Genomic DNA, 26,561 nt, shown 5'->3' on the forward strand with positions numbered 1-26,561 from the left:
TATCTTTGAATGACTTGTTAACGCCTTATCTGTATGAATCATGTACAGTACTGAACACAAAAAAAATGTAAAACCCCCATCTCTCTCTGTCTCTCTTTCTCTTATGCACTGATAGATTGATTTCCACACTACTGCATAAAATTCTGATTGCAGAGGCGTAGCGGGGGGGGGGGGGGGCAGGGGGGTACATATGTCCCCGGGCGCCAAGGTACAGGGGCGCCAAAATGAGGCTTACAACGTTACATTATAATAAGTAAACAAGGGTAATATTCAAAAATGTGATTAAACGGGGAGGGGGCTGGGGTACCAATTTTATAGTTCATCCCCGGGCGCAAAATATCATAGCTACGCCTCTGTCTGATTGTCTTTATGAATACGCCACGCACCAGCTAACGGTCTGAAAAACATTCAAAGAATAAGGTAGTATCATGTTCTGTCACGTGACAATCTAGAACTGAACACGTTCCACTGAATAATCACCGTTATCAACGAGGCATCTCCAACACAAAACCCGACCCATTCGGTCTGTGTCAAGTAAACATACGGAACACATGCTATGAATCAACAGTTCGAAACAAGGCTTCATGTTTACCTGCCGATTTTAACGCATACAGGTATGTTGAATGTAAATGAGTGTCTTCTGATTATGTCGTAAAAACTTTGAGTTTTAGCAATATTTGCTGACATGTTTGAACATTTTTGATGAAATGTGTTGATTAGCTAATATTCATTGATTTCATTTACATATCTGTCTGCCTGTTTCTGTCTCTGTCTGTCTGTGTCTGTCTGTCTGTCTGTCTGTCTCCAGCCGCATCAGTTTCAACACACACACACTTACAGGCACATTTAAATTATTAATACATTTTAAACAAGTGTATATTAGGCTAGTTTACTAGCATATGAAAAGGTAGTTCATACAGCGTCTAAAATACACCACTCGAGTCAACGCGAGTACTCGTATATAATAGGTAGAATATAGTACAAGAGTAACCACGTTACCTGGCTTGGGTGTTTTACGGCACTGCAAAACGAGTAGAGGCTATTTAGGGAGGAGTCAATTATCGTCAGGTGCCTTGCTAAGGACACACGATGGCAGCCGACCAGAGCAGATCCATTAGTTGTCTATTACGAAATGCAGAAGAGTGTAATTGGGCATATTCCACATCCTCTAACCCAGGGGTGGACAAAAATACGCCCCGCGGGCCTTACGTGACCTGTTTTTATCCGTTAATTTATATAATGAAGTATGGCTTTAAAAAATCATTTATCAGTTAGGGGTTAGAATACACTGGTCTGTTTAGATCAGTAGTGTGACCACCCATTGCATAATAACTCGGTTACTAGAAAACTCTCTCTCACACAAAAACACACACACAAATAGATAAAAATATTTAATATTTACAGAGTGAGGATATTCTACATGGACGGCCATTACAACATTGGGTTTTCACTGACACACTATTTATGATGTCTGCTGGGTTGTAAATGAAAATAATGCCGAGCTGATTTCCAATATGGCGGCCACATCAACCATCTAGTAAATCATTATATCGGCACTCGGAAAGTCACACTGACATTGGCGTTTCATAAAAAATCTTTTGAGGTGTTTCGAAATGAAATGGTGCTGATCTGGTGTCTAATATGGCTACCACAGTGGTCAGCTTCAAACTCTTGTTATCACAACGTCTCCTGAATGGATGGTCATCTCATTACTTAAGACTTCTCATTGTGTTTTTAGGATCATAAATTAAAATGGTGCTGATCTGACGTGCAATGTGTGGCCATCTTGAAAATCAAATCTTAATGTGAAAGTTATTTTGACATGGGATTTTCATCAGAGGAGTTATCATGTTGACTTGATCCTAAAAGAAAATGCCTAACTCTCTGTATGACCATATTGTGGCTATCTTGAAAATTTGGTTATCTCTACTCCCAAATGGACGGCTAAATCGCAATGTGATTTCCTCTGACAGAGTTCGTATAATACCTAGATGGTCCTAAACGAAAATGGTGCCAGACGTATACCCAGTATGGCCGCCATGATGGCTGTCGTGGACATTTTGTTGTCACTACTCCTTCGAAAGGATGACGATTATGACAAGGAGCTTTTAAAAAAATTCTGATGATGACTACTCCGTCCTAAAGAAATTAGTGCCAATCTGACCTCTACTATGTCCACCACAGCAGCTATCTGAAAATATTGTTATCGGTGAAGAATATCAGAGACGGTTTCAACACTCAACAGTTATTGGAGAAAAACGGTCTTATATTGAATTCTTCTCACCCAGTAGAGTGTCGGTCGCTTCACAGGTCTCTTGTTAACTTTGTCATGAAGTCATCCATCACTTTATCGCAATAGTCATTTATTGTTGCAACTTACTGCAACACCAAGAGTCAAATGTTCTTTTCTGTAGGAGGAACCGTGGTGGCTGGGATGTTAGTGTGCCAGATTCACGACCGAAAGGAGCGGATTCGAATCCTACCAAAGGACCAGCTTGATTTGCAACCGCCGTGTGTCTTTGGGCAACGCACATTAATGGAACTAAATAACATACTTGTATTGCTGCGCCGTAAATCAAGAAATCAAACCGAATCCTCTTTGCATCTCCCCCTGTTTTTGCTAATTTATTGAGCCCAGGTTGGCTATTTCTGCGAGACAAACATATGCTTCAGTTCTTTGTCGGTTCAGCGATTTACAAAAAGAAATCATACATTTTGTTCACCTGAAATTTCTTTGAAAAATGAAAAAATCTAAAATAAGATTGATTCTTACACAACTTTGATTTCAATCCTTGTTCAGTAAATAGCCGATCCGGATGAAAGTAATTCATATGCATTCGATTTATGATCCGAAAGATCGACTTCAAAACAGCCAATGTGCTAAGCCTGCTAAAAACGGAAGACACTTCGTTTATTTCGACAACGGTAGGTGTGTGTGTGATTTGGATTTTTAACGTAGATTTAACCATTTTCAGTCACATCGCTACGATGTCTGCAGTGTGACAGTTTATAGTGATATCTAGCAGTGGGGCATCATGCCGCAGACATGTAGCATGATGTCCTACTCAGTCACATTATCCTGACACCAGGCCGGCCAGTCCTAACACTAACCTCTTAATGCTCAGCGCCAAGCGAGGCAGCTGTTAGTACCATTTTTGTTAGTCTTGGTATGACTGGGCCGGGGTTCGAACCCACGACCTCCCGCATCCGAGGCGGACGCTCTAATCACTAGGCCACCGGAGCGGTCGACAACGGTGGGCGACAAAACTCAGAATCATCATGCAATCACGCCAGAAATGCAAAAGCTGTCAATGTATATACACGCACATTTTTTTTTATAAATCTATGAAGGGTACTTAATTATCAGGAGGGGGGCCCCGAGTGGCCGAGTGGTCTAAAGCGCTCTTCGTTACGGATCACTGCCATCTCACCTCTATCTGCGGCGGTTCGAGTCTAAGATTCAGCCAATGTGGGCATGTGAGAAAGCTTGCCAGTAGCTTCTCGTGGGTCGGTGGTTCTTTCCGGGGTTTTCCGGGTTCTTCCTCCACCATTAATACTGGCCGCCATGTATAGCCTATCGTGCTGAAAAATGGCGTTAAACCCCACAACAACACAACAACAATAATTATCAGGAGTGAGATGGATGACCTGGGGTGAAAAGCCAAGGGTAGAAGTTAACCTGATTCCAAGTAACGGTCACTTGAGGGTCAGTCTATTTTATAAGAATACCAGTGCTCAAATGTGGAAATTTACCGGAGAGAGTCATTCTTTAAATTTAATCATTAGATTAAACATACACGATATTCGTTTCTTAAGAATGCGTGAGAAATCTCAAAAGGTGTTTGAGTGTGATTTGTGTACAAAACGCGTGTTTGGTATCACGGGTGTGTGTTTACCAAATGAGAACGTAGGAGCGACTCAACTGATATGGCAGAGATGACATTTTTTGCTTAACATTACCAAGTTTCTTTTCAAGCCGACATCATATGTTTTTACTGAATTTGTACAAGCAATTCATGAAAGGTAACCTAAAGCAGCGGGGGGGGGGGCGAATCGGACATTTTGTCCAATCGTCATTTGGCTTAATTAATACTTTCTGCACTCAGCGGATCCGGTGTCGTCAGCGCCCGGTAAAAAAAAACGACGTCGTCGTCGGGGGTTCGTCCAATCGTCATTTGGTTTAATTAATACTTTCTGCGCGACGATCCCAGCGTCGTCAGCGTCCGGTAAAAAAGCGCGACGACCGCGTCGATGTCATTGCCCCCCCTGCTGCTAAGAAGTTATCTACAATGAAAATTATTTACAACTAACCGAATATTTGGTCAAGTCCGATACGATATCGTGTCCGAGGATCATGTAAATTTATCGTTACAAATCCATGTGGGGTCGACTGAGCATGACTAAAAAAGTTTCGAAAACCATTAAAGTCCATGTCACCGCCGCACCATGTCTGCCAAATATTTCGTAGCGTGTGTGTATCAACGCCGTTGAATACAGCAAGAATATTACAGTTGTCTCTGATTACTTTTGGAATCTGAGTGTATCGTTGAGTGACATATATCACGTCGGTGTTTTTATGCCTTCCTCTGGAAAATATCCTAGCTGGGTTTTTTTGATTGTCTAACATAACATCATCGTACACGACTAGATTGTTAACGTCGCCATCAATATCATCAATACCTGGTGCATCATTGATATCTGTAATAAACTCAATAACATTTTTTTCAGCGATCGCTGATGCATTCTCGTTAAAATCTTTCAATACCTCGTAGCATCGTTGATCATCCACGCTAGGGGCGATTAAATACAACTTATCCCACTTCATCCATCTCATTATTAAATTGAGTAACAATTGCGTCTTGCCGGATCCAGATGGTCCGATGATAATCATCCGGATCGAGTTTGGTAACGCTGCAACATGCTTAACTGGTTCTCTTGTTTTAGTCGCCGAAAAATCAATTATATTCATATCTCTATACATAAATTATGGATTTATATTGTGTGAAGTGTAGAGTGCGTACTGGCACAAATGATATGACAACCGTTACAACAAGAAATAACAGATCGGCACTTACTGGTAAGTGTGCACGATGCGGTACAAAGAAATTTAGACTTATTTCTATTAGACCCGGGGATGCTTTAAAAAAAAGCGAGGAGGTGATATTGCAGCCAAGTTATCAAAACTCCCCGGAACACCGTGGGCAAAGTATCCAGGAGAAAAGCACCTCCCAGGATATAGCTACTGTGGCCCCGGAACACGATTAGATATCAGACTCGATGATCAAAATCAGCCCAAACCCGGTGAGTATCCAATAAACGCTATCGATAAGGCGTGTCATGCTCATGATGTTGCTTACTACAAAAGTAGCGATCTGCAACAGCGTCATATCGCGGATGTAAAATTAATTCACGCGTTAAATGCTATTCCTGATAAATCATTCAAAGAAAAATTGGCTTCATGGTTGGTAAAATCGGCTATGAAAGGTAAATTAATGATTGGAAGCGGAGCTTCTCGCGCTGGTAATTGAAAACGCTAGCGTTTATAATAACAACATGGAATCCATCTATTATTCTCCGAGAGGATACTGGAAGGGGAAGGCCGCAATTGGTAAACTCGCAAGCGCTGCAAAGGTAACAAAGGCCGTTGCGGCTAATTGGTTATCCAAACAGGCTATATGGCAAATCTATCTACCACCACCTAAACAAATCAACTTCTCACACTTTGATGTTACCGTACCCAATGAAGTTCATCAAGCTGATATACTATTTCTGCCGCATGACAACGGTTACAAATACGCGCTAACTGTAGTTGATGTTGCGAGTCGATACAAACAAGCGGAGCCGTTAAAAACAAAGTCAGCAACTGAAGTAGCCGATGCGTTTGAGCGGATTTACCGAAGGGGTCCTCTGCGCTGGCCAAATCTATTACAAGTTGATCCTGGCAATGAATTTCGCGGCGCTGTTTTATCAACGCTGAAACATCATAACGTCGCGATATGACGAGGTCATACTGCGCTACATCGTGATCAGGCAATTGTTGAACGATTCAATCGGACTCTTGCTGAACGGTTATTTGGATATCAATACGCGAAAGAATTCATCCAGGAAAAACGATCTCGTGAATGGGTTAAAAGATTACCAGGCGTAATTGCAGCGTTAAATAACGAGATTACCCGAGCAATCAACATGAAGCCCAGCGACGCGATTAAAAAAAAGTATATACCCGGAAGATCAAAAATAGATAGCGTTTCCAAGCCGATTCTCGGCGATGTCACTGTTAGATATCTGTATGAACCAGGAGAGCTTGAAGGCGGTAAAAAAAGAGCTACTGATCCTATTTGGAGTGTTACCACACATAACATATCAACGATAACACGATCAACTGGTAGACCACCGATCTATAGACTGGATTTAACTGCCCCACAGCGGGGGTTTACACGCGAGCAACTACAAGTGATACCTGACGATACTCAATTGCCCCCGCGTGGTCTTAACTAGCGCCGTTGCGTCTATTGCACTCAAGACAGGTCAACCTCACATTGTTTTTGACATGACCGAGACTGTTATCGATCCTGTCCACGGTAAATTGGCGAGCGTCTTTATCCGAATAACGCCAGCGCATTACACAATTGCAACTCGCGCAGTGATTATTCTGTTGTTGTCGTAACGCAATTATTAATTCGGCATCAATATCAAAACGCCGCTGTTTTTTTTTTATCCTGTTGGCGGTAACCCGAGAGTTTTCTATCAATGACGCTTGCATCGATGATGTCATCGTTGTCACTGGCTTCGTCAATAACAATTCTTCGAAGCTGATTTATCCTCCGTACTCGGGACACTGCAAGATAGACTAGATTTGACCATTCGATGCGATTATCAACCATCCAAACAATTGTGTCCGTGATGGTTAATCCCTGCGAGGAATGTATTGTCGTTGCGTATCCTAGCGTCCACGGGGATTTATCAGCACGTAGCGCGTCCTCGACGACGCTGATATCAACGAGCACGATATCATTCAGCACGAGAACTTGTTTTTTTGTCCCTGACGCTGTCGGGCCCGGGATTTCAACTTCAATGTTCTGCCGCCGTGTGTCAGCGGGTCTATAACACAACGGCACTGGACGCGTTGGAAACTTTTCCTTATGCAACGCAAACAACTTCCGCTGAAGTGTGTCTCTGACTATCTTTCTACTCGCTACAATCAAATCGTTTGGTCTCCATGTTTCCCAGAATTCATTTAACGGCGTTTCCGGAATCACCTCGCGGATTATTTCACATTGAACTCTATCCGGCTGTAATCTGATTAATTTTTTAACCTCGCGCAGTTGTTCATCAAGTGCTCGGTAATCAGTGTCGGTTTCTTCATAATAGTCCACAAAACCCTTTAACCAATCATGTGGACCCTCGCCGACAAATGGTGGTGGTTGGCCATGATCTCCGCACATTATCACCGCTGTATTCGCGCGCAGCAACCACTCAAGAAACATTTGTAAAACATCTAACGAAACAGTACATATCTCATCCCAGATGATAACCTCAGGAATAAATTTTTCCCCCATTCGATCAGGAGTCCACTCACCGCCGCTGTATCGAGAAAAGCTGTGATAAGTAACGGCGTCAACATTTCGTTGTTTTATCTCTCGCGCTAGTCTATGGGTCGGTGTAAGCACGATTATACTTGCCCGCGTTCGAAATAATTCAATTGCCCGAGTCGTCTTTCCTGACCCGCCACAGCCGCTTAAATAAACTGTTTTATATCTACAAATTGGATCAGAACACGGTGGTGCATTAGACCATTCTGATAGATTATCACCGCGTAAGTAATTATTTTCAACGGTGACATCTGCTGACGGGGAATAATCGCGTCGTATTTCATTTTTAATTCTCTATATACCCCAACTCTCGTCCGGACTAGTAAACTCGGCTATGTTTCCCTTATACTTTACGTCTATGTAAAATGAATCAATCGCAACTCTAACCGCGGTGTCGGGAAATCTATTTATCATCGAGAATAAATTGATAGCGGCGTAACCCAGCATAGACGCCCTCAAATGTGGATATGCCGGGCTGTCTCCATCGCTGTAGGTAACAACTGTACCCAACCTTGTTCCATTGGACAAGAAAGCTGTTTTGCAGTTCACGTATCTATTTTTTGCCACTGCGTCCTTGATTACGAAATCATATTCTGCGTCATCTATAATCAGCCGTGAGCAATATCGTTTGTAGTCGCAGTTTTTTCCACCTTGTGTGAACTTACCAATTATTCTTCTACCGAGATCTTTTGCCTCGCGGTTTCGTTGGTTGAATATCTTTTTGGACCATTTGATGATATATTCCTCGTCGGCATCAATGTGTTTTCTGGATTCGTCAATTATGCTATCTAGACGCTCTGGTTCTGGTAACCAGACTTCCGTCTGCGCCCGATATGATATTATTGCGTCGCTGACAATCAACGATACAAGCATGCTACAATCAATCATAAACCTTAGCAGCGCTATTGGAAGCCATCTCTTTTCAGCCATGTGTCTACCGATCCAAATATAACAACAGCGATGAAGTCCTGCTGCGATTTCAAATGATACTATGCGAGCGAATCCGGTTAAATCAAAATCAGGCAGTGGTCCATTAATAGCAACACGAGTCATTTCATGTCTGGGGTGTCCAAATCGTTTAAAGTACTCAGCGGCGGATCCATACCCGAGAAAACTCGCTGGATAACAGGCAACCATATCAACGGAAATCATAGCGTCGCGGTTGTATTCAGTGTTCCATAGTCCACCGTGATAGTATTCCAAACAACTGGATTGTACATCCGGTAGAAATTCCTTGCGCGTTGGTCTCCACGCATTTTTCCTTGCTGCAACATGAGCCGCAACCGATGGAATCGTAAAACAATTTGTTAGCAGTTGTTCATCATGCTCTTCAAATTCTATGGCGGTTTTTTTCATCTTGTTGTGAAACGCTTCAGTGCGATATAATTCACCGTTTGGTCTTACAAACTGATCAAAGGTATCCACATCGTTTTCAGCGCTGCGAAGTAACCACACTGATACAGGGTCGTTTTTACACAAGCAGGCAATAGCATCAAATAGTTTCCTCTCCGCGAGAAAACCATCCTCTCCCAGGAATTCCCCCGGGATATACTTTACTGTTCTATCCCGTGGAAATATTGTGACCGCGGGCGTCCACGCGTGTTCGTTATGATCAATAATTTTGATTGGGGCTCCCTTTGATTTATACTTTGATTCGTATAATACTTCACCGGTTATTGTTGTAACGGTTATTGGAAATCTCAACGACGTTTCTAATCTTGCTATGTCGCTGATGGTTGCTCCTCGCTCGCGCACTGTCTCCTCCCATTGGTTTATTTTGCTACGTCGTAAATCGGTCAGTTTATTTCCTCGACACGCATTTGTAAAATGCTCTATTACTCGTTCTGCTACACAATTTATCCCCGTTGACTGTTTCATCGGCGCTAGTTTTCCGATATCAGGTTTCTTATTTAACGGGTATATTCCATAGACAACTGCTGTTTCAGGATACGCTCGTTCATAGTATGGTCTGTCAATTCCGGTTAACAGCCCTGGCTTGGAGTCGCGGCTAACAATAACTGTTTTCTTGTCGCTGAGAACTGGTTCAAATTTATCACGTATGATCCAATTACCTGATTCCACCCGGACAATGAATTTTACTCTGAAGAAATACTTTTTACCGTCAAGTTGTGATATTATCGTTGCTGCGCGGTTGTCGTTCATGGTAGCATCAACAACACCATCAATTCGAAATGTTGACCAACTATGAGATGCACCATCACGCTTGAATTCATTGATACAATCGCGTATTTTATTCAACAGGGTTCTATCGTTTATTAACGCTTTTGGTGCGTCCTTGAGGGCTCTATCGAGATTGAACTTAATATTTTTCCAGGGCTTAATTGCTGCTAATCTCTCGAACTCCTCCATATAATTAAAACAAGTATTTAAATAAAAGAATATAGTATAATGAATCACTGCAAATGGTTGATGATTGGGTCGACAACCCCGTGCAATAAATCATGTAGAGGTGAATTCTGCGGGTATCATTTACAAAGCGTTCGTAATGGTTCAAATGGCCCCCTCCCGTGCTTGGTTTGCCACGTTGGTGTAAGAGGAAAATCACAATTATGTATCAATTGTTGCGGCAAACGATACAGGGAACTAAAACGCTATTATGACAAGCGAATAAAAAACGCCGTCATTGACTCCGTCAAGGACAAAATCATCAAAACTCCTCAGGACTACATTGCAAGGTTTATAATTAAACCAAATAATGAATTAGACAAGTAGTATTATTATACAAATGAACCAAGAATTTCAGCCGCATCCTGTGCTCGTTAATTACGAGGCATCTCGCGACGGCGTTGTTAGAAACCGCAGACTGAAGAAGCCGGTTGGTACCGTAAATAATCAGGGGTATTTGATGTTTGGTGCCGGGAAAAAAGCTATTACGTTCATAGAATAATCTATGAAGCGTTTAACGGATTGATCAACGACGGTCTTGTTATTGATCACATTGATGGATGTCCTCAAAATAACAGACTGTGTAATCTGCAAGCCATCTCTCAGAGTCAAAATAATAAAAAAGGCCAAACTGGTAAGTTCTCAAAGCAAGCAAGGGGGGTCAAATCGTTTGATACATCAACGCACGAGGAAAAAATATTTCAGTCGATGAATGAGGCAGGAAAATATTTCGATATTTGTAGAGCCTCAGTACGAAAAGTAGCAGAACGAGTATATCAAACAGCGATCTCAAAAAAGACGGGTCACAGAATTCGATTTTCATATATAACATCAAAGGGAGATAACTCGTTTTGTGATAGCGTCGCATGACAAGAGTTACGTCCCTTGAAGTCCAATTAATGTTACGATTAATTATTCATTTTACGATGAAAACTAATGAAATACACGCTGTTATCTAACAGCTGTATTCTTTTTTGTAATGTTTTATTCAAATATTTGGTTTCATTTAAATGCTGTGAAACACCATTAATAAGTATTCAAGGATTTAACGATTCAAGGGAATTCAAATTAACACACACCTTGTGACTGACGCGGTTGTATTAGTCACCTTATATATAAGACGACTCGTTATAAGCCTGGGGCTTTCTAAAGCCGATTCGATCAATCAAAACTAACCCACGCACTTGACCCGGGCGTGTGGTTGTCTTTTATTCACAATCATGCAACCGGGTTAATTTAATTGGGTTGCTTTTGATTGGTCGAATCGGCCGTAGAGTTCCGCCCCGCCGTTTTATGTTTGTGCTGTCCCATCATTTCATTGTAAATATATCCGTACGTCCCCCCAAGCATATCTTCTGGGCGGTCTACGATGACGTTTGTCACCCTAGGCCTCCTTCCCGGAGATGTATGTTTCGGGGTTCCCTTGGGCTCAGATGGATGCGAAGGCACCCAAGGGGTTCCAAGATGTGAATGTCCTTAATTAAGTAACCGATGGGCCTCTCTGACGTCATAGGGCGCCAGCGGGGTTGCCAAACGGGTGTGCCGTCCAATCATAATACTCTCTGTTAACACGAAGATGCGGTGGCAACTTCATGTTATAGGAGTCCATAATCACGCACATATTTCTCTAGGCAGTAAAGATGTTAACGTGCCTGGAGTTCATTTTTTTTTATTTAAAAATAAGATGTTTTATAAGAATATGAATATCGAAGACATCAATAATATATTAACCGAGATTTCAAAATTAAAAAATCAAGGAATTGAATTATCTGATGGTCTCAACAGCGAAAGAATATTATCCGATTATGAAATTATTAACGAACAATCGAAACGGGGGCGTTTTACCCTGGCCCGCGAGTACGCTTTTATAAAACGATTGCAACATACGATTAATGAAAACCTGTACCACAATGACGTAAATGCATTCATTGGACTATTCACTGCCGTTGAGACAGTACGAAAAAAACTCGGACGTGTTTATGAACGACGCCGGGAGATTTCTAGTAAGATTAAAAACATTAGAAAGATTATAGACGAAAACTCCGTGGAGTCCCCAATTTAATGGCATACCTGTTCACGTAGCGTACGGAAGTGAATTTTTACGTTGTATACATTTTTTTTTCCCGATAGGTCGTGGTAATGTGCGTCTGACGCTGCCACAGGGAAATTAGAAATTGCGGAGCAATTTGCAATAATGGTGGGCGAATCACTTACTACTCGGCTAGCCAGAGAGCGGCTAGCAGCGCTTAAAAAGTTCATACCGTTACGAGACAGGGTCCGAAAACAACTTCAAACGCGGCAACAACTACAAGCTGATTTTGCTGTTGGAAGCGAACAACTCTTTGCCCCGGTAAAAAGCGCAACTGTGCCCTTTCCTCGGTGCGCTTGAAAAGATAGCGGCTCAGACCGAGCAAACAAAAGAGTCTCTGGAAACACTTCCTGCGAAAATAGCGGTTGCTACAACACACCAACGGAGGGAGAGGCCGCCACCACTCGCTATAACGGACCCACAAGAACCTTATGTTACAATGGCCGATGAAGAAGAACTAGGTGCCACCGCAAGAGAACCAGAAGAAGAAATACAGGAAGAAATACAGAAAGAAATACAAGAACAGGAGGAGATAAAGGAGAATATACCCTCTAAAGTACTTACAAAGTCCGCAATAGATAAAATTAGAGCCTTCGACAGCTACGAAGGATTAGTTAATTTTACTGCCATAAATTTTGATAAGGATTCACGAGAGATGTATATCAATAGCGATTACGAGAAAAATATAAAGTCGTTAAAGGATTGGACAAGAATAGTGTATTTGGCAAGTAAATATAAAAATGTATTACCACCGCGTGATAATAATTATATAATATTCCACGAGAAAGTAAAAAGTAAAAGACCAAAGCACGGAAAAGGATACTCCGTTGGAAACTCTTCTGGTTTCAACGCTAGCGTTTCATGTCCTGGTAATGTTCTCAGTGATATATCACGGCTGGAGGTATTAATCGGAGGAAAACGAGCCGGAAATAACTCTCCGGAAATAATCAATGAGGCCGCTGATATTTGCAGGCGGTTATTTGCCGGTGGTATCATGGACATTAATGTATATCGAACGCTCATAGACGAACTCGTGGACGGTTTTGATGACCACGGTCATTACAGCGATTGACCAATCACTAATTGGAAAACACTGGTGTTTTTATAATAAAGATGATTATACACTACAACCATGATAAACCAGTCAGCGTCTACGTGGTAAACTCACGATTGCCTGTATACCGCGCGTGGTACGGAGACGGTCTCGGTAGCACCATTGCGGGGTTATTTACAAGAATGGCTCCAAAAGTGGCGCCGTTAGCTAAACAATTATCTATGAAGGCCATTGATGTTATTCGTGATAAGGGAATCGATGTTGCCGGAAAGGCGTTTTCTGCAGCAAAGGACAAACTAATGTCGTTGGTGAGAAGAAAAAAACAAACGCCGCTGCGTTCTACAACAGTGATGCCTGCAAATGTCAGTAAAGTAATAAATAACGCGGTGGAAAAAAAACTAGCGTCGATGGCTTCGCCATTGGCTTCGCCGTCCACTGATGCAACAACCAACGCGCTCATGAACGCGATAGCGGGAAGTGGTCTTAAACAGGATTCAAAGAATTTACGACGAAAACGACGTTGATGAATTGCAATTGAAAACATCAACATGATAAATAATAAAATGTTTGCGCGAACCGCTGATCCCGCGTTTGATATGGACGCCCCAGTGCGCAGGGATGATTCTGTCCGTGATTATCAATTTTATTCCTATCAACCACCACAAGCCGACCTACGATCGCGAATTGAACTTCAAGTCGAAGATACCAGTAAATACTTTTTGCCGTGTGAAGCGTTTATCGAAATTGAGGGAGAACTTGTAACAAATGCTGCCGATAATGCACCATACGCAAATGACGGTCGTGTTCGAGTTGGTTTTGTCAACAACGGTATCATGGCGTTATTTGAGAGTGCCAGATATCTTATTGACGGGCGAGAAATTGAATCAATAGAACGCGAGGTTGATGTTGCAACGACGATAATTGGGCTAGCAAGATACTCAGATGATTATACAAGATCGGCGGGCCCATCTATGATGTTCGCAAAGGATACCACTAATAACGCTGATCATATTCAGTACATTAACGTGCTGACACCACAAGATACTTCAGTTGCTAATCAAGCTGAAGCAGCCAACCCAGACCGCAGGGCAAGACCAGGCGCTGATGTTTCTATTATAAAAAGTACTAACGATAATTTTAATCTAGGGTTTGCAACACGAGTAGCAACATTGCAAGGACAACGCCGACAGTTTTCATGCGCGATTCCACTCCATCACATATTCGGATTTTGTAGAAATGTCAGAAAAGTTATCTATGGGGCTAAGCATACAATTGCGCTAACGCGAAGGGGCGATGATAACAATGCAATATGGCGTGCTGCTGGCGTCAGTAACGGTAAAGTCGTTTTAACTAAAATAGCATTGTGGATGCCGGTGTTGACTCCATCAGTTACCACGGAAGCACGATTGTTATCATTTATGGAACAGGGAGGGAAATCGTTGTTGAGTTGGCTAGCGGTAACAACTGATGCTAAAGAGGATAATGTCGCTGATACATTTACATGGCACCTGGCATCAAAACAAGGCGTTTCAGCCCCGCGTCATATATTTATAGCGCTACAGAATAGGGATCGATTGGGTAATCAAGAACGCAGCCATATGATATTTGATCGATTAGGAGTCAGGGAGGTTTCGCTGAGAATAAACGGACAACAGGAACCATCCGAGGATATACAGCTTAATTACGACAACAACCATGTCGCACGTCGTGTGTACCATCGATTGCTGTCATATATGGGTCGTGATCAAAACGTTGACACCGGTTTGCAAATATCACAACTTGATTTTAAAAACCTGTATCCGATTTATTACTTTTCGCTGGAACATCTTGATTTAACGAGACAGTCCGTCGTTGATATACACTTCCGAGCTCGTATAGCCCCGGGTGGTGTTGATTATAGAGCGGTTGCTGTCATTCTCAGCGATAAATCAATGCTGTTGGAAGGTGTTGGTGGACGAATGAGAATCGTTGATGCACCAGTGGAAAACATGTAATTGAAAACATAAACGCGTTTACAATAAAAATGTCGTATAGTGTTGTCGGTGTAGAGTTGACCGATGGTCAAGTCAAGAAATTACGATCAAAGTCGGCTAAACAATGTGGAACCACAATAACGCTGAAGCCGTCACAGATGGCAGGTGGTAATCATAAGATATCGTTGACGGCGCGTCAAATAAAACATTTCAATGATGAAATGAAGAATAAAAAGGGTGTTCAAATAGATTTTTCGGCCGCAGCGATTAAAAACATGGAAAAGACCGGTGGGATATTTCCGCTGTTAGCTGCGATTCCAGCGTTGATTGCCGCGGCGGCCCCAGCAGTGGCGAAGGCGGTGGCGTTAGGAGCCGTTGGTATCGCGGCGGGAATGGCATTGAAGAAGGCAACCGGGAAAGGCTATAAAAAAAAGAAACGAGGACGACCCGTAGCCGGAAAGGGTCTAAGACTACCGGGAACCCCGTATTCATGGTACTCGGGGAAGGGTCTAAGACTACCGGGAACCGTTTATTAACGCAAGAGTCAATGACTCCTATGTCTAATTTTGATTTAATAGATGCCGCAAACGCGTTAGCGATAAAAAACTTCAGAGGTGTTTTTATGAGGGATCAATTACCAACGAAACCAAGGAATATTGAAACCGGTATAATTAACCTCGATAAATCCTCCGGAGCGGGAACTCATTGGGTACGCAATTGATCCGCGTGCGATCGTCTATTTTGATTCATACGGGCTAGCCCCGCCGAACGAGTTCATGCGGTATATCCGGGCGTGTTCAGCCCCGGTTTTTTATTCCACGCTGCCAACACAACAATTAAGTGACCCACCGATATGCGGCCGTGAGGTATTGAACGTACTCGCGGAGATTTCATCATCGCGGAAACCACCTCATGTGGTTGTAAACGAATACACTAGTGGGGTCGTAGAGGCCCGGCGGGTTAATTAAAAACACTGTTTTTTTTTACAATAATAATGATTGATATCTGGGGACGACCGGTTTCGGCGCTGAAAGAATCCACGGAAACGCTCGCCACCGATGACATAAAAAAACTAATCGAGGATGAAATCGCTGATACGTTAAATCTAACCAGTGTTGACCCGGGCGAAATAGTTGTATTTCAAGACCGCCAGGGTAAATTGAAATCCAGTAATGTGTCGCTGGATGACGTTTTAACACGACAGCGTGATGCCGCCGAGAACACTATCGCGTTGTATACCGGCGACGGACGACTTAAATCAGGTGAATCCATCTTGACGATAAATGGAAAAATAAATACACTGGGCGACAATTATATATCCATGTCGAATTCGTTAAAAAATTTCTATGATAAATTTAACGCGCAAGCAAATCAGTTCGAGGGGATACAAAAGTCTGTCACCGGTATACAACTCACTACTGCTAGTTTTTTTGGGACCCCGACGGTGACCGAACCAAATCTTGCAGTGATAAAAAATAGTATTTTGGAGTTTACAATGCTGTCGGGCCAATTTACCTCGTTACGAAAAAATATTAACAGGGTTGATGACGCCGTTGATAAATTCGTTGGTAGAAAAAATGTCAAACCGGATGAAATTACAATAACTATAAATGATATCACTGCGTATGGACAGGAAATAGGAACAATCAAAACTGATGTTGCAGCGAACAATGTGAATGTAGTCGCGCATAAACGGGAAATAGAAATAATCGGCGCTAGTGTTGCAACGATCATAAATAATGCAGACGTGCATGAACGGGAAATAAAAATAATCGGCGCTAGTGTTGCATCGATCAGGACTAGTATAGACGTGAATGGACGGATAATATAAACAATCAAAACTGATATTGCAGCGATTAAGGGGAATATAGACGCGCATACACAGAGAATAGGAACAATCAGAGCTGATATTATAGATATCAAAGACAGACTACCGAGAATGATAGTGCAATTTGAAAAAATAAAAATCCCTCATGAGAACACCATCAACACAGTATACACGATTCGGCATGGATCATTCACTTGGACTCCTACACAGAATATAGTAAATATTACCGCAACTGTTAAGGGCATTTATCGATTGACACTGGTTTCAATGATGCAGTTTAATATATTATCGTCGAGTTCATTCGGGTTTAACAATACAATATCAACAATTATAGACAAGGACACAACTGAACCGTTTACAATTAGAGCCGTTGATAGAAATTTAACCAGGGCAAACATTACATGGTATGTGGAATTTGTAGCGGATCTAAGTAATTAAAAACACTAGCTCTTTTAAAATAAAAATGACCACCAAGGTAATTGAATCAGAGGTATCACCGACGTCACATCAATATCGATTCAATACCGTAAAAGAATTCTCCTCGAACTTGAAAACGCTTTCCGAACAATACCGTGTAAAAATAAAAAAATACCGCCGAAAAATAACCGCCATCGACGCGGCCGTGTACTCGGTGTCAGGTATAGTAGCTGGTAGCGGTGTCATTTTATCCACGGTGACCATGATGGCCCCGATCGCTGTTCCAATCGCTATCTCCGCGGCGACAACAATTGCTGGAGTCGCCAACGCAATCACTAGAAAGATATCATCGTGTTCTCAGAAAAAACTCAACGAGTATACAGTAAAACATCAAATAGTATCCGACGCGTACTCGAAATTATCCGGGTTGATCTCGTTGGCGATAGATAATTCGTTTATATCCGATGTTGAATTCTCCACGATGGTCCAGTTGTATAACTCCGCGATGTCAAAAATCGAGGATTTTCAACTGGAAGCTGGAAACCACGTCGCTGAAACCACTTCAATGGGCTTAAAACATTCTCCTGAAAACAAGCAGGTTGTTAATATTCGGTGTTGAAATTGAACACTAGAAACAGCGAATAATAATAATGTCGCTGAACCCCGAAGGGTTTCAATTACTTCAACGGATCGCGGAGAACACCACTCCGGTACAAACAAGTATGATATCGATAACATCAACGAAGCCAGAATTCAGTGTAAACTTCCCTTCTCCGATTCCAGTGAAGGAAATAGCGCTGGCAAAATTGCGAGTATATCACAGTTGGCCTAATATCCGAGCGGAAGCATTTAACGGACAACAACCTAATAACTCGCTGGTTTTTGCATGGACAAATAAACCCAATGGGACCCCAGACTGGAAGGAGGTTACAATACCAACTGGGTCATACCAAGTAGAACAAATCAATAAAGAATTTCAACGCAGAATAAAATCGATCACAGGAAAAGAATCAAAAATCGCTATTACGGTTCATGAACCGACGTTATCGTCGACGATTGAAATAAGCACACCGGGGTATATGGTTGATATTTATAACAGTTCAATAAGAACCATACTAGGTTGGCTCAAGAATCCACCTCATGAAATCCCCGCGGACTTGCACACAATCGCGCAATCGTATCATGAAATTAATCCCAGTTATCGAGATGATTTGTCTATTATAAAAAACGCGTTATTACCCAGCAGGTTTATATTTCAAGACAGGAATACCATGCAATGGTATTTTCCGTATAAGGAAACTCCTGAATCGTCCGCCGTGGTCACAGTTAATTTAAATGATATCATTGGTGCTTTTATCGAAATTAATCGTAATTACCAATTGCAACTAGAACAACTACGGAAAACAAAAGCACGAAAACACGTTGAGGTGTTAAATCAACTTATATCAGACATGGAATATATTAATGAGCGAATCGTTAAAACAATATCCGCTAACAGCGATGATAATAAACAAAAATTCCTAACCGAGTATAATATCATAGAAGCCAATTTACCCGATTTCAAGTTTCCAGGATACAACGCGCCAGAACTAAGAAAGTCTCTTAATGATTTTCTCGATCCATCAACTGTCCTCAGACACGATAACGGAGATGGTGGTAGGCATATTGCTCCATACAACGTAAATATCGCATCGGTGATAGCAATCAATCTAGTGTGTGATGTTATCGAAGGGAGTTACCAGGTAGATACCAAGCAATCAAATCAAGCTCAACAGGGGTATATCCTTTATTCATTTTCACCAACAGCCCCTCCCGGATTCTTAATCGTTGAGAGCCCGATTAATCCGGTCTATATGCGATGCCATAATCGGTTTTTAACGAGAATTAATTTCAGACTTACCGATGAGTCAAATAACCTAATTGATCTACAAGAGGAGGAGTTAGTGATCACTCTGTTTGTAAGATCATTGTAAATAACTTCTTAGCAGCGGGGGGGGGGGGGGGGCAATGACATCGACGCGGTCGTCGCGCTTTTTTACCGGACGCTGACGACGCTGGGATCGGCGCGCAGAAAGTATTAATTAAACCAAATGACGATTGGACGACCCCCCGACGACGACGTCGTATTTTTTTTTACCGGGCGCTGACGACACCGGATCCGCTGAGTGCAGAAAGTATTAATTAAGCCAAATGACGATTGGACAAAATGTCCGATTCGCCCCCCTGCTGCTCCTAATGTGTTTGGATGTACTTTGCCTAGTGGCGAATTTCAATTTCCCCTGTTCAAGCTGTACAACTAACTCGAAAGCATATCCGGAACGTAATGTGGTAGTAAAATTACTGAGATTTTAGAATGAGATAGATGAAAGTATGAAGTATTTGAAACTTAATGAATTTTTAGAATGGGATAGATGGTGAAAAGAATAGTGCATGAGAAAATGCAAGTATTAAGACATGCACGGCATCACGAAATCAGAGTGGAAAAGGTAAATAAAAAAACATTAAATAACAAAACGATACACGTGAAAAATGTGAATGGGCGAGTATACAATGTATACGTTGCCATAGAAGGGTAATGAATGAAAATATGGAAGGAATGAAAAGAGATAACAATCAAACCGATAAATGTGACTGCAACTATATCTCGACAAATGTAACAAATGCAGCATTAAAGACAACAAACCCGCCAATAAGATTTGAAAATAATAAAAGGTTATGAAAATCAAATGTGAGCAACATATACTAATTTTGGTACAATCACATTCTCTGGCATCTCCTCGGTTCTTCAAATGTGAAAATGAATTAAATGAATTACACACAGAACTTTAGGTACAAAACACCTTCCAAATAAATCTACACGTGAAGTACACCAAGATAAAAGTATAAAAGATACACAAAATAAAAGATGGACTCTCAGGTTTATGTATGGACCTTTTTTTACCACGACATTACTTGACTGTATGCATGTATACGAGTTAACGGCATATCACATTACTTGAAGGTATGCATGTATACAAGTTAACGGCATATCACATTACTTGAAGGTATGCATGTATACGAATTAATGGCATATCACATGACTTGAAGGTATGCATGTATACCAGTTAACGGCATATCACATGACTTGAAGATATGCATGTATACAAGTTAACGGCATATCACATTATTTGAATGTATGCATGTATACGAGTTAACGGCATATCACATGACTTGAAGGTATGCATGTATACGAGTTAACGGCATATCACATTATTTGAATGTATGCATGTATACAAGTTAACGACATATCACATTATTTGACTGTATGCATGTATACGAGTTAACGGCATATCACATTATTGAAGGTATGCATGTATACGAGTTAACGGCATATCAGATCAATCCTGGCTATATGGTGGCTTTAGTTTGATCTGTGTAGATATAAGGGCCCAGGGCATATCAGCACAATCCTGGCTATATGGTGGCTTTAGTTTAATCTGTGTAGATATAAGGACCAAGGGCATATCAGCACAATCCTGAATATATGGTGGATTTTGTTTAATATGTGTAGATATAAGGGCCAAAGGCACATCAGTACATATCTGAATATATGGTGGCTTTAGTTTGATCTGTGTAGATATAAGGGCCCAGGGCATATCAGCACAATCCTGGCTATATGGTGGATTTTGTTTAATTTGTGTAGATTATAAGGGCCCAGGGCACATCAGTACAATCCTGAATATATGGTGGCTTTTGTTTAATCTGTGTAGATATAAGGGCCCAGGGCATATCAGCACAATCCTGGCTATATGGTGGCTTTAGTTTTATCTGTGTAGATATAAGGGCCCAGGGCACATCAGTGCAATCCTGGCTATATGGTGGCTTTAGTTTGATCTGTGTAGATATAAGGGCCCAGGGCACATCGGTACAATCCTGAATATATGGTGGCTTTGTTTGAGCTGTGTAGATATAAGGGCCCAGGGCACATCGGTACAATCCTGGCTATATGGTGGCTTTTGTTTGATCTGTGTAGATATAAGGGCCCAGGGTACATCAGCACAATCCTGGCTATATTGTATTATCACTTGAATGAGGGTATATATATCACTTTAACGGGATATCGACGCATCCTGGCTATATAATAGCTTCAGATGAAGTGCATAGATACAAAGTTTGATGGCACATTAATACAGTCTTTGGCATGCATTAACTTTTGGTTGAATATGTGCATGTACAGAGTTATGGACCTTGACACAACCCGGGTATATAATAACATCAGCTGAGTGTCTCTAGGTATTGAGTTTTAGGGCACATCTATGCAATCTTGGATATGTTGTAACATTAGTGTGTTATGTGATTTGGGGATTTTTTACGTAGCTTTAACAATTTGAATCATATTATATTTACCTGACTTCATTTGATCTGTCAGTCTTGAGTATAGGCAGTACATGTTGGTAAGATTTTGTGACATTTTTCATGATAGTTCCCTTACACGTAGGTTATTATTTTTCGCGAAAAATTTGACATCTTCATGAAAATAAATGGCCTATTTCATGATAAAGAGGACCCATGAAAACTTCAATAATTCCGTCATATTGTGTCTCGATGCACAATATGTATTAGAAAAATGATAACTGTCTAGTTTCTGTTGAATTTGTTAACTGTACTAGCTAAACCAGGTTTCGCGAAGAAAAACGTTTCTTTGCCAAAATCATTTTACACGAAAAAGGTACCACAATTCATGAAAAATGTTCTACGCCAAGAAACCAAAAACCAAAACAAACCATAACTCTAAGCCTTAATCACACGAACACCCATTATTAGTTCCCATATGGGATTGATTAAAATTGATTATTAGTCCCCATGTGCGATTGATTAAAATGCTCGATGCCAATTGAAAATAAAAGTGTTAACTCCAGTCACACGAATAGGTAATTTACTGCTTGAAGATTAGCACAGAGTACAACATACGTGCATACCTTCATTACGTGATTTATCACACGAACACAAATATGTGTATGTAAGTATATGTGTGCATAAAGACAGTCTTGCAACTATTATAAAATATTATTATTAAAAGAGTTCGTTTTCGACACAAAAAAGTGCCTTAACAGTATGCGTATATGAGCGACTCGTATTTTGAACAGACTTCAGTTTAATACTTAATAATTCATAGCTCGTTTCTTCTGACAGAAGGTTGTAAGGTTAATTCTTCTTATACGGTGGAGCAAATGAATACCACAACATCTTTATAGTTAATGCACAGGAAGATTAATCACAACTCATTAAAATCCATATCATCAATAATTTTGTAAAGGGTGAGTCAAAATAAAGATTTATCGTACTTTATTCATGTTGAAGTACAAGGGGGGAAGCTAAACATGAGTTTGTCAATGCGTCAGAAAGAAGCTGTTGAAGAGTTTTGTCAGCATTATTTAGGTCCCAGGTATAATCTCTGATTCTCTCAATTTTTTAGTGATTCATAAACTCTAGTCCATGCTTATTACTTTACTTTGAATACTATGTTTACGAAGAGAAATAGGAATATTGTTTATCGTCTTCAACGCCATAACTAATGTTATGACCCGAACCTGTTAACGGTTGCCTTGGACTGTAAAAGCCTATATGTTAACGACAGTGTTCTGAAATTACTTATATTTATTATATTCTTTAACAATACATATTCCTCTTTTTAGACAAAGATGAACGAAGGTGCTGAAGGAACAAGTAGCACTAAGAAGGTCCTGGTGACCGGAGGAGCGGGATATTTGGGGTCCACTTTGGTCCCTTTGCTGCTGAATGAAGGTTATGACGTCACAATCTATGATATCTTCCTCTGGGGAGTGACTCCAATAATACATTTTTCAGATCAACCCAATCTGCACGTGATTCGTGGGGACATCCGGGATAAATCTCATCTTGCAGAGATCATGAGTGATAAAGATGTCATCGTTCATTTGGCCGCCATCGTAGGTTACCCAGCATGTGACAAAGACCCACAGCTTGCAATTGAAACAAACATTCAAGGCACGAGCAACATCACCGAATTGAAGCGTCCTGATCAGATCTTGGTTTATGCCAGCACGGGCTCCTGCTACGGGGCTGTAGATGGCATCTGCACGGAGGAAACAACCATCAGCCCACTGACCTTATATGGAAGTAGCAAAGCCGAGAGCGAGAAATTAGTCCGTGAAGCTGGGGGTATTGCACTTCGTTTGGCCACAGTGTTTGGACTATCAGCCCGTTTGCGCTTAGACCTTCTGATTAACGATCTTACATACAAAGCTCTGACGCTAAAAGAGTTCGATCTGTATGAAGGAAACTTCCGCCGCACCTTCTTGCACGTGAAAGATGCTGCACGTGCATTTTTGTTTGCGATCCAGAACGCTGATGTTATGAAGGGCCAAGCCTACAATGTGGGCGATGAGAAGATGAATATGACGAAATCTCAGGTTGCCAAAACCATTCAAGCCAATGTTAAAGGATGCTTCATTACGGAATCTGGCTCAGGGGAGGACAAAGACAAACGAGACTATGAAGTGTCTTACGAAAAGATCAGAAAGCTTGGCTACAATTCAACAATCAGTGTGGAGGAGGGCATTCTGAACATGTTAAAAGTGCTACCCTTCCTTCCACCCTCTGAAATCAGCAAGTGCAAAAATGCTTAAAAACTAAATTTTTCGGTTATCAAACTTTACGATATCGTGCTCACTTTTAATCTTAAAATTCCACTGTGCAAGTTCCAAAAATACAGACGAATTTTTCTTTACAAGAATAAGTGATCTCATTTTAATTTCCAAGTTATATAGCCTTATATTTGGTGAACATATTTTATAGGAAATATTATTTTCACTCTTTATCCTAAAATGGGAATAAATCTCTATACCTTGTATTCTATCGACGTGTAACTTTTATTACCCGCCATGACACGCCTGGATAATTGGACAAACTTACGGAACAAGACATTGGAGATGGATCCACTGTTTCAGTCACTTAATAATTCATAATACTTATATATATATATATATATATATATATATATATATATATATATATATATATATATATATATTCAAGAAGAGTTACATTGTTTAACAAATTACTGTATGTGTAATATGTACAAATTACTGTATGTGTAATATGTACAAAATACTGTATGTGTAATATGTACAAAATACTGTATATGTAATTTCATTGACCATAACTCCGTTGAATAATTCACAGTAGTCCAAGAACAATATTTTTTATCCAATTAGCACATTGTAATTTACTGAAGGGTCCTAATAAAGGTTTACTCTCAAATAATATCTAAACACATCATTAAATACATATGCATAGCAATATTACAGGAAGAACATAAGAAATAAGAATGAACGAAAGAGTCCAGCGGTACCTATCATATACAAGCATAAGTGGCGAATACGCACTTTGCCCCTGCTCGTTACGTGACATTTTGCAAATATCTCACTTCGTAAAAGAACCCACCTGACCCACCCCATCCAGTGGAAAATACGTTAATTCTTCTAAGAACCCACCTGACCCAACCAGTCAATGATAAATTATCTCAAACTTGTCAACAGGCTTTGTTATAAATAGTGTTATTAATGATCGCAAACATCAATGTAAACACCTATTTATAGACCCTACACAATCTAGCTTGATGTCTAAAAATAGAGTTTTATGCCCGTGTACAAAACATTTAGCTATCTAATATCTTGATTATAACTCAGTACAATTACAGTCATGAACAAAAATTACATATAATCTAGATACAGTTATGTACCTAGTTGCAGAAATATGGATGAAAGCAGCAGGGAAGTTGTACAGACCAGTGGTTCCAGACCAAATAAGCCTTCCTACGAGAACTTTCTCCGTAGAAGCCTCAGTTTTCAAAAATAAGCCTTCCTACGAAAATTAATTTGCGTAAATTCACTCCCGACTGCAATTTTTTGTGTGCAAATTCAATGATTCTAGACAAGTAAAAAAAGGGGGGGGGGGAATTTATTCCGTCGATGAATTTTGCGAAGTTTGGCTGCAAATTTATGAATAAATTTTATCGAGACTGATTCGATATCTACTAAGCGGATCATGAAGATTAATCGTGATAAAACCATGCGGTGTTGCCTGGGCGCGGCTGAAGAAATTTTTGAATTTGTTTATGTCCATATCGCCGTTGCACCAAGTCTGATGAATATTTCTCAGCGTGTGAGTATCAACGCCATTGAAAACTGATAAGATGTTACAATTGTCCCTAATTACTTTTGGAATTTGCGTATATCGCTGCGTCACATAAATAACATCGGTGTTCTTGTGTCGGCCACGCGAGAATATCCTAGCCGGATTAGTTTGCTTATCCAGCATAACATCATCGAAAACAACGAGATTATTAACATCGCCATCTAAATTTTCCACGGATGGGGTATCATTGATGTCTGTGATGAATTCTATCGTGCCTTCGTCGGTATTGTCGCTGAATTCTTTTAGTACCTGATAGCAACGCTGATCATCAACGGACGGTGCAACCAAATACAATTTGTCCCATTTTAGCCATCGCATTATCAAATTTAGCAACAATTGCGTCTTTCCAGAACCAGACGGGCCAATAATTATCATCCTTATCGAATTTGGTAACGCCGCGTTGTGTTTCACCTGCTCGCGTCGCTTCGTGGCTGAAAAATCAATTACATTCATGTTACTAGAATACATGGATCTATATTGTGTTAAGTGTCGCACTCACACAGCTACGATAAATCCAACCGAAATCGTCACACGCAATAACAGGAACGCAATTGCAGGAGAATGCGAAGTTTGTAATACACGCAAATTCAGATTTGTAAAAAAAAAAATAGAAGAACCGGAGGAGACATTGCCGCCTCCTTGAAAAATCTACCCGGGTTGCCCTGGGCGAAATATCCCGGAGAAAAACATCTGCCAGGATACAATTACTGCGGACCCGGCACAAGGCTTGATATAAGACTCAACGATAATAATCAACCAAATCCCGGCGAAGATCCAGTAAACGCCATCGATAACGCGTGCTACTATCACGATCTTGCGTATCGTAGCGGGGATTTACAACAAAGACATCTCGCTGATATTAGGCTAATTCATGCAATAGACGCGATTCCTGATAAAAGTTTCAAAGAAAAATTGGCAACTTGGTTGATAAAAGGCGCAATGAAAGGTAAATTAGTATTCGGTGCTGGTAAATAATAATGGAGCA

General features: G+C 40.9%; 1 protein-coding gene and 1 long non-coding RNA gene across 3 annotated transcripts in view; one reads left to right on the plus strand and one right to left on the minus strand.

Annotated features, from left to right (window-relative positions):
* Positions 1 to 1,195, minus strand: part of LOC149787315 (uncharacterized) — a 29,287-nt gene extending 28,092 nt beyond the window's left edge. Inside the window, exon 1 of the long non-coding RNA XR_016425149.1 lies at positions 1,000 to 1,195. This is a non-coding gene — a long non-coding RNA (uncharacterized LOC149787315). The remainder of the gene's footprint in view (positions 1 to 999) is intronic.
* On the plus strand, positions 458 to 24,230 carry LOC149787316 (uncharacterized). Of its 2 annotated transcripts, none has more exons than XM_089977847.1 (2): positions 458 to 614; positions 23,035 to 24,230. In XM_089977847.1, the coding sequence occupies exon 2, from the start codon at positions 23,041 to 23,043 to the stop codon at positions 24,004 to 24,006; it is 966 nt and encodes a 321-aa protein (XP_089833973.1). In that variant the 5' UTR covers positions 458 to 614; positions 23,035 to 23,040; the 3' UTR covers positions 24,007 to 24,230. The 2 variants fall into 2 exon arrangements, with proteins under 2 accessions (XP_089833973.1, XP_089833974.1); XM_089977848.1 differs by lacking the exon at positions 458 to 614 and adding an exon at positions 22,764 to 22,784.
* The last annotated feature ends 2,331 nt before the right edge of the window (positions 24,231 to 26,561 follow it).

The sequence above is a fragment of the Sinohyriopsis cumingii genome, chromosome 12, assembly GCF_028554795.1.
Source record: "Sinohyriopsis cumingii isolate HCF-2022 chromosome 12, ASM2855479v2, whole genome shotgun sequence".
NCBI lineage: Eukaryota > Metazoa > Mollusca > Bivalvia > Unionida > Unionidae > Sinohyriopsis > Sinohyriopsis cumingii.